This window comes from Chionomys nivalis, chromosome 12, assembly GCF_950005125.1.
Source record: "Chionomys nivalis chromosome 12, mChiNiv1.1, whole genome shotgun sequence".
NCBI lineage: Eukaryota > Metazoa > Chordata > Mammalia > Rodentia > Cricetidae > Chionomys > Chionomys nivalis.
In genome coordinates this window covers 42,997,434-43,012,124 of record NC_080097.1, presented here as the reverse complement: position 1 = coordinate 43,012,124, position 14,691 = coordinate 42,997,434, and the positions used below count along the sequence as shown (strand labels likewise).

Sequence of the window (14,691 nt, the reverse complement as noted above, 5' to 3'; positions counted from 1 at the left end):
TTATTTTATCAAGCTCAATCTCTATACAGCAAACACATAACTATAAAAATAATCATGCTAAATGGGATTTAAAAAAACCCAAAGACTATAAACTGGCTTGGTTTATACCCAACTTTCCCAAATATATATTTGGTATCAAAATGATATAGTTTCCCACCTCAGATTTCAGAATCGTGGCTTTGTACTAGGCCTTACCTTACAGGTTTTCAGACTTTAGGACACCTTGCCCTATGGTGAGATCTCTACTGCTCTACTGTAGCATGCCAGGACCAGAAGCAGCAGCAGTCAAGAGATGGCTGCTGTATGTTTCCCACATGCTATGTACAATGCTAGGTTATACTGGTTCTCATAAGATCACAAGGTAGTCTTATTACTGTTTGTAGTTTACAAAAAAAGCAACTGCAGGAACATACCCAAAAGTATAACCTATTAAAACCAGTTTCCTGGGTCTAGACTCTTTACACATTTCTCCACCCTCCACCACTGTCTCCTGGAAGCTAGATGAATTGAACACAGGCTTTCCAGTGAACTTCATGAATACTTATATTTTGAAATGTCTTGTCATAAACAGTGAGACCACAAACTTGAGCCTGTGAGATGGCTCAGCAAATAAAAAATTTAAAGAAACATTTAAACAAGGTATTGAAGGAAAGACAGACAGGCGGCCAAAACCAAACATAGCTTTGTCAGTTTGGGATCTGACTTCTAGAAAGTCTGATACAAGGTTGCTGACTAGGGAATGTGGTGGTAGTCCATGTTTCCTTACCTCAGAATGATATGCACAGATTCCAAACGGGATGTGATATAGGCTTTGGTGACCTCAGGAGTATATGTTTCCAGCATATGGGGCTCCGTGGCTTTGACATACGGCACGGAAGCTGCCAGCCGCTGCCACAGGCTCAGGAGATAGTGCACACTATTTGGGGCAAATTCCCAGTGCTGAGGATCAACAAAAGAATAAAAGGCAAGTTTTTCATTTCTGCACAAAAAATCCCAAGCTATTTGATACAAAGAATAACAAAACAGCTAAGTTTCTGGGGGCCTGAATCTGTGTACGGTAACTCATTTAAGGCAGCTACTAGTGGTGGTTTAAATGATAAATGTTTCCAGTGGGCTTGGATATTTAAACACTTAGTTCCCTGTGGGCGGTGCTGCTTGGGAAGGTTTAGGAGATATGGCCTTGTTGAAGGAGGTCTGTCATGGGCAGGGTTTTGAGAGTTCATTCTCTTTGCTGTTGAGGATTTGAGCTCTCAGCGTCCTGACCCTGTCTATCATGCTTGTCCCTTGCTAACTGCCCCTCTATCACAATGGACTCTTTTTTATTGGTTTCTTTTGAGGCAGGGTCACGCTACACAGCCCTGGATGACCTGGAATTCACTATGTAGATGAGGCTCATATAGATCCACTTGCCTCTGCCTCCTTGGTGCTGAGATTAAGATATGATTATGATCCACCATGCAAGGCCCATAATGGACTCATCCTTCTGAAAATAAACTCTTCCTTCTGTAGGTTGCTGTTAGTTATTTCAGACTTAAGAGTTTAATGAAATAGAAGGTGGGTCTATGCTGGCTCTATAAATCTAGATGACAAGAAAGATGCAGGGAGTGGGTCTAAGACATTAGAAATGCAGGAGAATCACTAGTCTCTGTGAACCAGAGCCTAGTGAGGAGACCCTGTGTCCTTCAAGCTCTCAGGTGATTGTGATGTAAATCACACAGCAAGAGACCCTAACTGTGCTGTGTGAGGTGACAAGAGGGTGAGGTGAGGGCTGAGCTTCTTTTCCTTCTTCAGTCTAGGCCCCCCAGGTCTATCTTGTGCTTTTCAGAGAGATAAAAGACTTCTTCTCTCAGTACTGAAATAAACCCAGGAGGGCTTTTAGTATGCTAAGCAAGCACTCTACTAGAGACCTATGTTCTTAGCCCTTTATAATTTCTACATGTTCCTCTAACCAAAGTTATTAAACTTGTTTTTCTTGTAGTGCTGGGATCAAATGCAGAGTCTCACAAATATGAAGCAAGTGTTTTACCACTGAGCTACAACTCCAACCCTTTCCTTACACTCTTATAAATTTAAGTAGTCTTCAATGGGAACTACTTTGCAGAGTATGCTATAGGTATGTGTGAGTATAATAAAATACTCTTTATGGCTTCCTGTGATTCTGAGGATTGAAGCAGTACCTCATACATACTAGGAAAGTGCTCAACCACCAAGTTATAGTCAAACTCCAATAATATTTTTATAGGGTAAAAACCAGGATGCAAGAGATGAGATCCCAATAATTAAACAGAAAGACATAGTGGTGAAAGACAAACCTGTAGGCTGGTCACTGTGAAGTTGGCTATCAACCGGATAACCTCAGGGTAGTTTTCCACCTTTACCAATTCTCCCAGTTGGTAGTTACTCTTTAATCGGGCCAGTAGTCTGCAGAACTCATGGTAATTGTTTGGGTCTGATAAACTCTGGCAACGGCATAGAAAGAAAATAAAAATGAAAAATATGATCACCACGCTCCAAGAATGCTGTGTGCTTGGCACAGCATGGGGAAGTCTATTTTTCAGCTTTTGGACTGCAAATCCATGATTAAGAACACAGGTATAGAAGGCAAGTACTACTTTTAAAAGGTTTGATCACATTTATTATCACATTAGTTCAAAATATTCACCCATGATATGGGATCATTAGCTTCAAGTGTAGAGTAAGAAACAGAACCTAGGGGATCACACTACTTGCCTAAGGTTGTAAGGTGATCAATGGCAGAAATGGACACCATCTTTGATGTGTTTGCTTCTCATAGACCAAAGGGAATAATTAATTTCAACATATGTGAAACAATCACTAAATTAACCACCTTAGTTATTATAAACAAAAGTGGGACAAGTGTTTTCATGCTGTATCACAAGTATCAGATATTTATTGTATACTAGTATATAACTATATCAGTACTACAGGAATTTAAAGGTGTCAATATATTTATATTTCCTTATGAATACTATTCTTTATTAATGATCAGGGCAGAAACTTTGTTTTGTTCATATACAAAATCATGCCACAAAGTAAGTCTTAATACAGTTTGTTGAAAAAAAAAAGGCATTTTAAACAGTTTAAGTATACTTTAAAGTACACTGCTTCTAGAATTTCTTTTCCCAACTATAGAGAATACCTGAAAGAAAAGTGGTTATTACATGAATTTTGGGGGGAAAAAGAGAGAAGAGAAAATTCATCAAATTATAGATTGTATCTTTGAAAAAGAAATACTTCCCTTCCCACCAAAAGATAGCTTTTTATGTTAGGTTACTCATATCAATATTAAACACCGAGAAACAAAACCAATCTTTAGATTCTTAATTTCTTGAGGAAGTAAGAATTGCTGGTTCCATCTCTCTGGCTTGTATCTAATGACCTCTTCCCATGTTCCTCTCTGCAGCAAACGCACCCACAACTATCCACACATCTTCAGAAGTCAGACTATGCTGCTTCCTGGGATTCCTGCCATGTGTAGCTCTTGATGATCTTCCTTCAGATTTCAGTCATACATGTATTCAGTGTATACACACATTCTCAGAAACCTTACCTGTGGATTTTCCAGTATTCGTTTAACACCATCAACGAGATGAGAGAGAAACTTGGCTCTCTCAGCATTGTTAAATAGGGATCTCCGGACTGAGGCAATCTGTACTAAGCAGGACAATACCTGCAAGCAAGGCACAGCACAGAAACACTTAGTAAGATGGGCAGCCATGGCTTCCTACAATATTCATTAGCTTTATCAAAGAAAGAAACATCCAATCCTGCCGGGCGGTGGTGGCGCACGCCTTTAATCCCAGCACTTGGGAGGCAGAGGCAGGCGGATCTCTGTGAGTTCGAGACCAGCCTGGTCTACAAGAGCTAGTTCCAGGACAGGCTCCAAAACCACAGAGAAACCCTGTCTCGAAAAACCAAAAAAAAAAAAAGAAACATCCAATCCAAATTCATCAGAGCAAGGCCCATGGCTACATTGAGCTTGGAAATTCTTCTTAGTATCTTTGATTATTCTAATCACTTCTTTGATTCTTTCTTATATATATATATTTAAGCCACAAAAAATGTCAAGACATTTATTGCTTCAATAAAGCTTGAGGTTTAGATTTTTTTGTCTTAATAAAATCAAGTTCTGCTTATTACAGAACTATATGACAAAATAATCAGGTCAAATCTATACCCTGAAAAAAAAAAGTTTTCTTCTTTTTCCCACTGTGCTCATTTTTTGTTGTCCGTCTTTCTATATCTAGTTTCTGGTCTTTTCTGCATGTTGCATTCCCAGGAAGAGGGATATTAGCAGTAGCACAGCTGTTGCTTTTGCTTTGGGCTGGCTTCAGCCAGAAGGAAGCACTAGGAGGTCAGAAGGTAGAAAGGCAAAGATGCTCTCCTTTCAACCCTCTGGCTGGACTACAAACAAGCAGTTCTTCTATAAACTGCCACAGTGTTTGCTGTATAGCTGTCTCCTAGTATCTAGGCTGAGCTCTCTCAGGCCTGTATTCCCACCAGCTGTAAAGGGCACATGTCACCATGCCTTGTTGGGTCACTGTGAGCACACTCAACTATAAACAGTGTTTTCACTGACTACCCCTCTGGACTGTGCTTCCTTTTTCTGAAGTGACTTAAGGATACACATACACTGAATTTATATTTATGCTAAAGGGAAGACCTGTGTTAGTTTGGAAAAGTACAATGACCAGGTGAGTGATCTACTGCAGAAACACTATCCAGATCCTCCATTACTTACTTGACTATGTTCCTATGTATATTTCACGTAGAATATTATTTAAGTCCAAAATCTCCAGACCAACGAGGCTTTAGAACTTGAATAATCTTGTGATTTAAGGTATGTTAATGCTAGATAGGATCCAAATTCTTTTTGGGAGAAAGGCCTTTCTGTTTATCATTTATCAATATGCAACTCTGGCCTCAGAGACTTTTCTTCTTTCCCTCAAATTTGGTATGTGGGAGATAGGATGATTTTAAATCCCCAATACAGTGGTCTCCATGTGCCTGGATTATAGAAGTGCCTGAAGGATTTAAAAATTGTCCTATGCCAGCCTCAGTGTGTAGCTAGACAAGTATCAAATGACTTCTCACATACTAGCTTGTGGCGTTAACTAGGGCTACAGACGGGACAGAAAGAGCTTGACAGTTAGCTATAACCTGACAAGACAGGAAGAGTTAAAAACAATCAAGACTGCTGCTAGAACTTTTAGGTTATGACCTCAGCATCAGCATACTGGGTACATAATGTACACCTACGCTATATTTCTATCACCACCATCCCCCAGATAAAAAAAAATAAAAAACCAAACCAAAACACCAAAAACAATCCCAGGGTTTTTCAATATAGCCCTGGCTGTCCTTGAGCTTGGTATGTAGACAAGGCTATCTTTGAACTTACAATGATCGTCTAGCCATCATGTTTGGTTTATTTCTATGATTTTGCAAAACAAAACAGACCTAAAGATTATTTACCAATGCTACTTTCTAGAACAGGTTTGCTTTAGAAACCGTGGTTCTGACTTACCAAAGGTGAGAATGAGGGAGGGATGGAATGATACAGGTCAAAAAACAGCTGCAGAGTTGAAGAGTCTAAGAATGCTAGGGGAAAATACAAAGGATATGACTTTACCATGGTTGCACAAGTCTACTTTTCCCAGCATTATATATTATGGGCCATAGTCTTCTGATTATTTGTCCAAAAATATCTATTTTCTTAGAAAGTGATAAACTAGTGAGATTTGTTTTCTTTTTTTCCCTTTAGGTTAAGCACTGATTTTGACTCCTCTATGAAGTGTTTATCCTTTTGACTCTGAAAGAACCCCTATTAATCTTATCCCACAGTTTGCCCTTAGGGGGAAAAAACACACATTGAAATTCTTTTATTTTATTTAAGGTTTTATTTATTTACTTATTTATTATGTACAAAGTGTTCTGTCTGCATGTATGCCTGCAGGCCAGAAGAAGGTGACAGATGTTACTACAGATGGTTATGTGTCATCACTTGTTTGCTGGGAATTGAACTCAGGACCTCTGGAAGAACAGGCAGTGCTCTTAACTGCTGAGCCATCTCTCCAGAGCTATTTTTTATTTGTTTGTTTGTTTAAGGTTGGGTCTTGCCAAGTACATGGTGACCTTGAACCTGGGATCTTCCTGCCTCAAGTAGGATGACCACAGGTAAGTGACACTTTATGAAATCTTGTTTTTAAGTAACTGAAGTGAGTGCTTGAGAGATGGCTAAGCAGTTAAGAGCACTTCTTCCAGAGACTTGAGTTTGGTTCCCAGCACCCACATGGTGGCTCACAATTGTCTGTAATTCCATTTTTGCAAATTCAATATCCTCGAGGGCACCAGACACTCAAGTGGTTTACAGAAAAACGTGTAAGCAAAACACACGTATACACAAAATTAAAAAAACAAACACCTCCTAAGTGTCTGGTGTTCAGTAATTCTAAGTTCTCTTATGCTTGGGGGCATCTTATAAGACTCTTCTATGAGCTAGGCAGTGGTAGTGCACGCCTTTAATTCCAGTACTTGGGAGGTAGACGCAGGCAGCTCTCAGTGAGCTTGAGGCCAGTCTGGTCTACAAAGCGAGTTCCAGGACAGCCAGTACTGTTACACAAAGAAACCCTGTTTCAAATAAACCATAAAGACTCCTCTCTGAATCCTTACCATGTTGTAAACAAAGGCATAAAAACACTAAGTTTTGTTCAAAGTAAATAAAGAATTACAGGGCCTCTCTGGATTATCCTACAGACACAGGGCAGGCAGACTTACTTAGGTTGGAGTTCTCTGTTACCTGATCTCCAGCTGGTGGGGATCTGAACTGTACACAGGTCATCTGAGGACTCATCAGTAGAAGTGCCGATGAAATCAAAGTTCAGACAGTTATGGGTGAGTTTGAGCAGCTGCATCAGCAAGCCATGCTGACTTTCATCATTCAAGTTCAGGTTCTTTCCTGATGCCTGGAAAAATTTTCACACAATGAATGAGCTCCAAACACTTCTCTTTTCCCTGCTTCAGAAGCAGGCTGCTAAGCTGGAAAAGGAGGGCCCTACTTCAGCACAGTAAATGTTTTCACTCCAGAAAGATGTTGCACTTTTATTAACAATGTTATGAAAAAAAAATCTATTCTTTTAGTATTAACACATATGTAAAGATATGAAGTTGATATTTAGAGAAATCCCCTGGTTAACACTTCTTTTTCATAGGTAGTCACAATGGCCACTGAGAAAATTGTAAAGCAATACAAAATGTGGTGTTTGGGTCTGCAATCTTAGTATTTCTAGGCGTGGTTTATTTAAGCTGTGGATAGAGTTCAGAGTAAGATTTACAATTCCCTTCTCTTTGTAAAACTGTCATTACCAAACACTTTTCTAATGAGAATTAAAAAAAAAAAATTCTCCTGTATATTACATATCTGCAGACTTACAGCTAGATACTAGTCCTTAAGTATCTGTGGTATCCAAGGATCTACTAGCTGGCCCTCAGTGACGAGCTGGCTAATTATTTCTGATAGGGTGAAGAAGAATTTGATCCTTAGTTTTCTCAAAAGCTATTTCTCTCAGATGTCTCTCAGAACATTTATAAATCTGGAGTATAGTCAAGTGTGTAAATGATGGGTGTTGTTAATGGGGGCAACAGAAAGAATATAAATTTGTTTCTAGAGCTAAAATTGGGAAATATCAGAAAACGAGAATACAAACACATAAAAGTGAACCTAAAAACCCAAAGGCTATCTTCAAGTACTTCCCATGTTGAAAAGGCAACCTGACCACTGTTACACATGAGAAGGACTCTCCCTGCTCCCTTCCTTAATCTTTGATTCTGTAGCCTAGGCATATTGCATGGTGACAGGCTTACCATTTTCAGTGACAATGGGGATTGTACTCAGGCTCTCAAGCATGGTAAGTAGTCTACCTAACTTTTTTGATTAAATATAATGCTATAAATGGATGAAATTAAAATCACTTCTCTATTTAAAGCAGATAATTCCCTTATATGATACTGTCTACCCCTTTAGGTTATTAAATCTAAGTGGATGCTGAAAAATTCAAAACCTACTCTTCTTTACAGATGTTGCTTGTTTATTTGTTTATTTTAACTCAGCAGGGGACAGAGAGTCACCTAGTTTTGTATGGTAACAATGTAGTCTGAACCTGCTTGCAGAACACTTAAGAATCTTAAACACCATAAAGCTAATAGGCTTCCATTCTGTATAGAAACATTTTATGTGGCCATAGAGTAACAAATTTCCAATTTTGTAGTAAACTAGATTCCCTGAAGACAGGAAGAAGGAATAAATGTTCACTTACTGCTTTTCACCTAGATAAATAGCGTTTAAATAGGGGAAACCATGCAATCCTCCCTCTTAGTCAGTGATCAACTTGGCTAATTGTTTTTCCTCCAGATGTGTGTAATGTGAGAGATGATGGTCTCAGTCAGATGATCTCTAACAAATCCCACCCACTCTTACTCTTGAGAAGGGAACAGGAATTAGGACTGAATATAACCATACCTGTTTTAGTAAATTGCAGGAAAGTGTGAAGATATCAAACAGTGACGAGTCTCGAAAGGAAGAGGCTATTTTTCTGTGTTTGGTTAAAGGATGGGTGGTGTCTGCCTGTGTAGAAAAGAATAAGCCAATGCAAGTTTTTTTTTTTTTTTAAAGATTTATTTATTATGTATACAACATTCTGCCTCAATGTATTCCCGCACACCAGAGAAGGGCACCAGATTTCAGTACAGATGGTTGGGAGCCACCATGTGGTTGCTGGGAATCGAACTCAGGACCTCTGGAAGAGCAGCCAGTGCTCTTAACCTCTGAGCCATCTCTCCAGCCCCCCAATGCAAGTTTTAAAATTAATTCTCAGATAGAGGGTGGTTCATGTAGACTTCAAATAAACCAGAAGGATTTCCAATAATGTAAATATAAAAACAAAATTCATTTTATAGCTTAATTTATTGTTAAATCAGATCTAGGAAGATATGAAGAATGGGGTGTGTGGGAGTGTTGCTCATGGCCACCATGATCATTTCTCTCTAGGGTATAGAGAAAAAGCAAAACTACACAAACTGTCAGCATTTATAGCCAGCACTTACTGTTATATTGTATTGTGGCTTAGCTACAAAACCAGACAGAGCAGCAAGATTGGGCTTTGGTAAGTTAACTCATCAAGTCTGAAACAACTGCCCAATTACAAAGCAGTCACTAATGGCCATGAACTTGAAAATAAATGGATGACCTGTGGCCTCACTTCATTCTCTAACCTATTTCAACATACAAATGATTTTTAAAAAACATTATTTATTTTAATGTATGAGTGCTCTATCTGTAAGTATGCCTTTATTCCAGAAGAGGGCACCAGATCCCTCTGAGATGGCTGTGAGCCACCATACGGCTGCTGGGAATCTAACTCTGCTGGGAATCTAACTTGGGACCTCTGGAAGAGCAGCCAGTGCTCCTTACCTCTGAGTCATCTTTCCAGCTCTGGAAATGAGATCTTAAATGGTTCTAAGGGTCTCTCATTCCACTGTTTTTTTCAGCTGCTATAGAATACTATATCTTGCATTTTTAACACGTAGTAGACACTCAACAAGTAGAATAAAAGAATTAAGGTTGTCTATAGTATTTGTAGTCTAGATACTTATTGAAACTTAAATTTCTTTGATTTATTGGTAAACACATCCAAGACGGGTTCATTTGTTTCAGTCACACTGAAGAGTCATATAGCAAACCTTCAAATGTCACCTTTAGGTTCAACCAGGAATAGTAAAGAAAAGTATACTTTCTGATTTGAATGTGCCAACCAATAAATAATGGAAAATTACTTAGAAGTTTCAAAATATTCCAATTCTACTGTCCATACCACTGTGCTGTGTATGTCTTACATGATGAAGCTATGCTTTTTGTTTGTTTTTGAGACAGAGTCTCACTACATAACCCTGGACGCCTTAGAGCTTGTTCTGTAGACATAGACATGGCTGGTCTTGACCTAGCAGAGACCCACCAGTCTTTGCCTCCCTAATGCTTGGACTACAGGCGTGTGCCACCATGCCACGTCATTGCTAAATTTTATACATACATAGTACTATACTGTTGTAGTGATTATAAAAAACATGTTACCTACGTCAAGCCCATTTTCATTTACTGCCTCATCCCCAACCCCCACCCATACTGGCAACTGAATTTAGGGCCTTGTGCCTGTAGGTAAGCCCTCTACCATGGAGCTATGTCCATCACTTTCTGCTACTGACCAGCTTTGCTGGGGGTATAGGTCCCAAAGAAGATGTATGGAGTAGGAGACAGACAGGATTTGTGGGCGAGTCCAGACGGCTGCCATCTTTTAAACTCTATAGTTGCACATAGAAGCTGGGGTGTGGCTTGAGGAACCTAGCACTGACCTTGACAATAGGCAGGGCCACAAATTCCCCACCCAGAGACAAGTGGATCTTTGTGAGTTCGAGGCCAACCTGGTCTACAAGAGCTAGTTCCAGGACAGGCTCTGCAGCAACAGAGAAACCCTGTCTCGAAAAAACAAAACAAAACAAACAAACAAAAAAAAAAAAAACAACCTGACCTTGAGAAAAGAGTATTTTGGGATCAGACACTCCTTATAGAATATTGTAGTTTCTTAGTTTATCCAAATAGCTAAAGTTTAGAAGTGAGCAAAGAAGCTAAACAAACACTACTATGAACATGAGCAGGCTTTAGGAATTTATAAATCTTGTTACTTATAAGCTGTTAACTTGAATGGGACTAGGGAGAGTTATCAGGCTATATGGTTCCAAGGTGTTGGGGATTTTTCCCAAAGAATTACTTTGCTTAAAAAGTCTACCATTGTACGTATTATTATCCTTCACCAAAGTCTACACAAAATTTGCCAAAGGGAAAGGTATAATAGTGACAATCATTAAAAACAAAAGTAAAAGGGTGTTGGAGAATTAACTGTGCTCGGCAAAGTTGAAATGATAGAACTTTGTTGAGCAGCAATGGTCACCATATGGTCTATGCCACATCCCAATCACTTAAGTAAAACACAGGAAAAAAAATTTGTTTTCATTCTTTTTTTTATTCTTCTTTGTTTTCAAGATAGGGTTTCTCTGTGTAGCAAGGGCCTGTCCTGGCACTTGCTCTGTAGCCCAGGCTGGCCTTGAATTCAGAGACCTGCCTGCCTCTGCCTTCCAAGAGCTGGCATTAAAGGTGTGCACCACCACCACTTGGTGAAAACGACGAAAACCTTTTTGTTAAATACCAACCTTCATGTTATTTAGAGGGTGGGGAGCGAGCTTTGAGAGAACATTAAGCCTATGGTTTTTGTATTTGGTTAATGGATGCTCTCTTTACTGTACAGGTAACAGTGGTTGAACATTCTGTTGTTAGCAACACAGGATCTGGTATAAGACTATCTGGGCTCAAATTTAGATAGTAACTGTGAAACTGTAGACAAATTATCATGTATCAGTCTTCTTATCCAGAAAATGGGACAGTTATAATACCCACCTCACAAGATTGTTGAGAATAAAATCAGCTCATTTTCATTCGAGATCTTAGAATGGTGGCAGGCCTATCATAGTTACTTGAAAGTCTAAGCTATTATACTTTGTAACTACTGCTCATAATGGCAATTCCATCTAATACAATATAGACTCCCAATCTGAACAAGCTATAATCTAGAGCATTAAAAGAGCACCAATTCATTCAAAAGTTCTCAGGGTTAATAAAACATCTGCATAATTATTAGTAATAGCAATGGCAATGCCAATGTAATTAATAAGCTGGCAACTTAATGAGAGATGTTACAACTAATATCAGTACTGACTTATTCAATAATCATAAAATTCTAGCTAAATATAGAAGCAAACAACCAAAATGATATTAGCCAGAGCAAAAATGGGAAAAAAAGTGAAAAGAAAAAGAAAAAAAAAAGGGAAGAAAACAACCACCGGTGTTTCCTCTGTAATACTTGGTGACATCAATGGCTATTTGAAAAAATAAATGGAAAAGGAACATTTTATTCACTCCAAAAGAACACCAGCAAGATCTTTAGTAGTAACACATGGAAACTTATATTCATTTATATTTTTAAAATTATATTTTATATTATCTATTTTTTGGAGACAGGATCTCTAGTCCAGGTTGGCCTTAACTCTGATCACCCTGTCTACACCTACTATGTGCTGGGATTTATAGAAATGCATCACCAGGCCTGGATGGTGTGACTTGATGCATGCCCCAGAAAAGTACTTTACCATTGAGCAACAACCCTAAACTGGGGAACTGAAAAAAAATTTTTTTTGAGGGGGGGAGGAGTGAGGGAGTTTGAAACAGGGTTTTTCTCTCTGTAGCTTTAGAGCTTGTCCTGAAACTCACAGAGAGCCGCCTGCCTCTGCCTCCCGAGTGCTGGGATTAAAGGCACATGCCACCACTAGCAGATAATAATGTATACAGGAGCAGATGGGCCACAAGCATGACACTGGTTTCACTTTTAACATTGCTATTTTATAGTTAAACTCTTTGACTAGCATAAGGAAGTTATTTCCTTTCTTTTTAACCTTAATACATAGCTCAGGCCAGCTTTAAACTCATAATAATTCTCTTTCCTTAGCTTCCCACATTCTGTTATAGCTTTAGATGACATCATTCTCATCCTAAAAAGTACATTGATATTATCAGAAAAACTGATATGGGAGAGTACTGGTGATCTCAGAAGCAGGCTGATTAAAAAAGAGTGATGTGGACTGCATTTACAGAGGAAAACCAAATGGATCTATTTTGTTTCAAAAAGGCATTAATCACTTACCGCAAAAGCACACAACTGCCAAAAAACATCACCCCACACACAGCAGAAAGCACCAATATTAAGGAAAAAAATGTGTCACTTACTTCAATAAGGAAGGCTGTAGCACTTACTTGATTAATTTCATTGGTGAGCTGAGATAAAATTGTGACGCCAATGATGCAGTACTCAACACTGTCCTAGTAAGAAAATGCACAGGAGAAAGTTGGCATGGCCTGGCTCTGCAATGCACTCATACTATTTAATTAGAGTCTTTGCACTAGGAAAACTGCATAGAGAACGCAGCAAGAAAGTAGTTTCAACCTGCTGCCTTATGGAAAATAAAAACCACCTTCCATAAAGAAAGACTGCTGAATTTAAACTTATTAATGTTTTAATGGAAGTGCTCCAAAGCACCACAGCATAAAAATTATTGAAAAGGAAACTGCAAAGCATATCTTTAGGCAAATCACAAATACATAACCAAGTTTTAAAGGGGATTTCTTTTTTTTTTTTTTGTTTTTTTGTTTTTTTGAGACAGGGTTTCTCTGTGGTTTTGGAGCCTGTCCTGGAACTAGCTCTTGTAGACCAGGCTGGTCTCGAACTCACAGAGATCCGCCTGCCTCTGCCTCCCGAGTGCTGGGATTAAAGGCGTGTGCCACCACCGCCCGGCAGGGATTTCTTTTATAACATTAAGAAAAAGGTAAAGAGGGGGACTGGAGAGATGGCTCAGCAGTTTGAGAGAACCTGGGTTCAAATCCCAGCACCCACATGAAGGCTCAAAACCACCTGTAACTCCAGTCCCAGTGAGTTCAAAGTCCTCTCTCTACTGGTCTCTGCAGTTAATTACCTATGTATATTATACAGAAAGAACAAATAAAGCAGTAAATTAACACAGTTGTTCTGTCTCATCCATAACACAAACAATGCTACTAATTATTATTATCATTTTTTTTGTTTTTTCAAAACAGGGTTTCTCTGTAGACCTACTAAGTTATTAAAAACAAAAATGCTTAGCTTATAGGGATGAGATAAAAAGAGGGTACTCTTAAAAACTGAACTCTTTTGAAGATTATTTGGAAATATCTTTGGAAGCTATAAATACTTTTATCCTGATCGATCAGCTTCAAGGTTAGGAGTCCACTGACAGATAAACGTATTCAATATGTGACAAGATGTGTGTGCTGGGGTAATTACTGAATACTTGACAGCCCCCAATTGAAGCAAACTAAATGCTCATCTGTAGAACACCAGTTAATTATTTTATAGCATTTTAGCTTGACACAATATGTAGGAATCTCCAGAATTTATTTAGACAAAAAAGGTCACACATAGGATAAAAAAAGATGGAGAGGAGTATTTCAGATGATATTTTACGCAACGTAAAAATGCAGATAAGCATCAAATCTATTTCTGTAGCTTTCCCCATTTCTATTATAGTACGTGTACATGCACACGCATGCATGCGTGCGTACACACACACACTCACTCACTCACTCTCTCTCACGTAAGTACACTGTACCTGTAAAAACCTTGTGACATCTGTGATTGCATTTCTGAAGACATAGTCATCCTTCTGACAGTCAAACCAGCCCAGCTTTGTGATTCTGGCGTATAACTGGATGAGTGCTTGTGTCACGAAAGTAGCCAACTTTGGCCGAGTAGCAAGGTAGTTGAGCACATAGTTCCCTACAAAAATGAAACAGTCTGCATGTTAAGGAAGCTGTAAATACAGAGGTCAGTTCCCTCCTACCCCGAGATAGGGTTTCTCTGTGTAACAGCCCTAACTGTCCTGTAACTAGCTCTGTAGATCAGGCTGGCCTTGAACTCATTGGCCAGCCTCTATCTCCAAGTGCTAGGATTAGAGGTGTGCATCACCTCCGCCCGGCTA

General features: G+C 39.0%; 1 protein-coding gene across 2 annotated transcripts in view; it reads right to left on the bottom strand.

Annotated features, from left to right (window-relative positions):
* Window positions 1–14,691, bottom strand: part of Xpo7 (exportin 7) — a 44,742-nt gene that overhangs the window by 25,678 nt on the left and 4,373 nt on the right. Inside the window, exons 4-11 of one of the 2 annotated variants that reach the window (XM_057785939.1) lie at window positions 14,323–14,489; window positions 12,908–13,000; window positions 8,540–8,644; window positions 6,821–6,986; window positions 5,549–5,622; window positions 3,572–3,691; window positions 2,313–2,459; window positions 767–939 (exon numbers count right to left, since the gene is read on the bottom strand). In XM_057785939.1, coding sequence (XP_057641922.1) covers window positions 767–939; window positions 2,313–2,459; window positions 3,572–3,691; window positions 5,549–5,622; window positions 6,821–6,986; window positions 8,540–8,644; window positions 12,908–13,000; window positions 14,323–14,489 — 1,045 coding nt within the window. The remainder of the gene's footprint in view (window positions 1–766; window positions 940–2,312; window positions 2,460–3,571; window positions 3,692–5,548; window positions 5,623–6,820; window positions 6,987–8,539; window positions 8,645–12,907; window positions 13,001–14,322; window positions 14,490–14,691) is intronic. The other variant, XM_057785940.1, reaches the window with a different exon arrangement.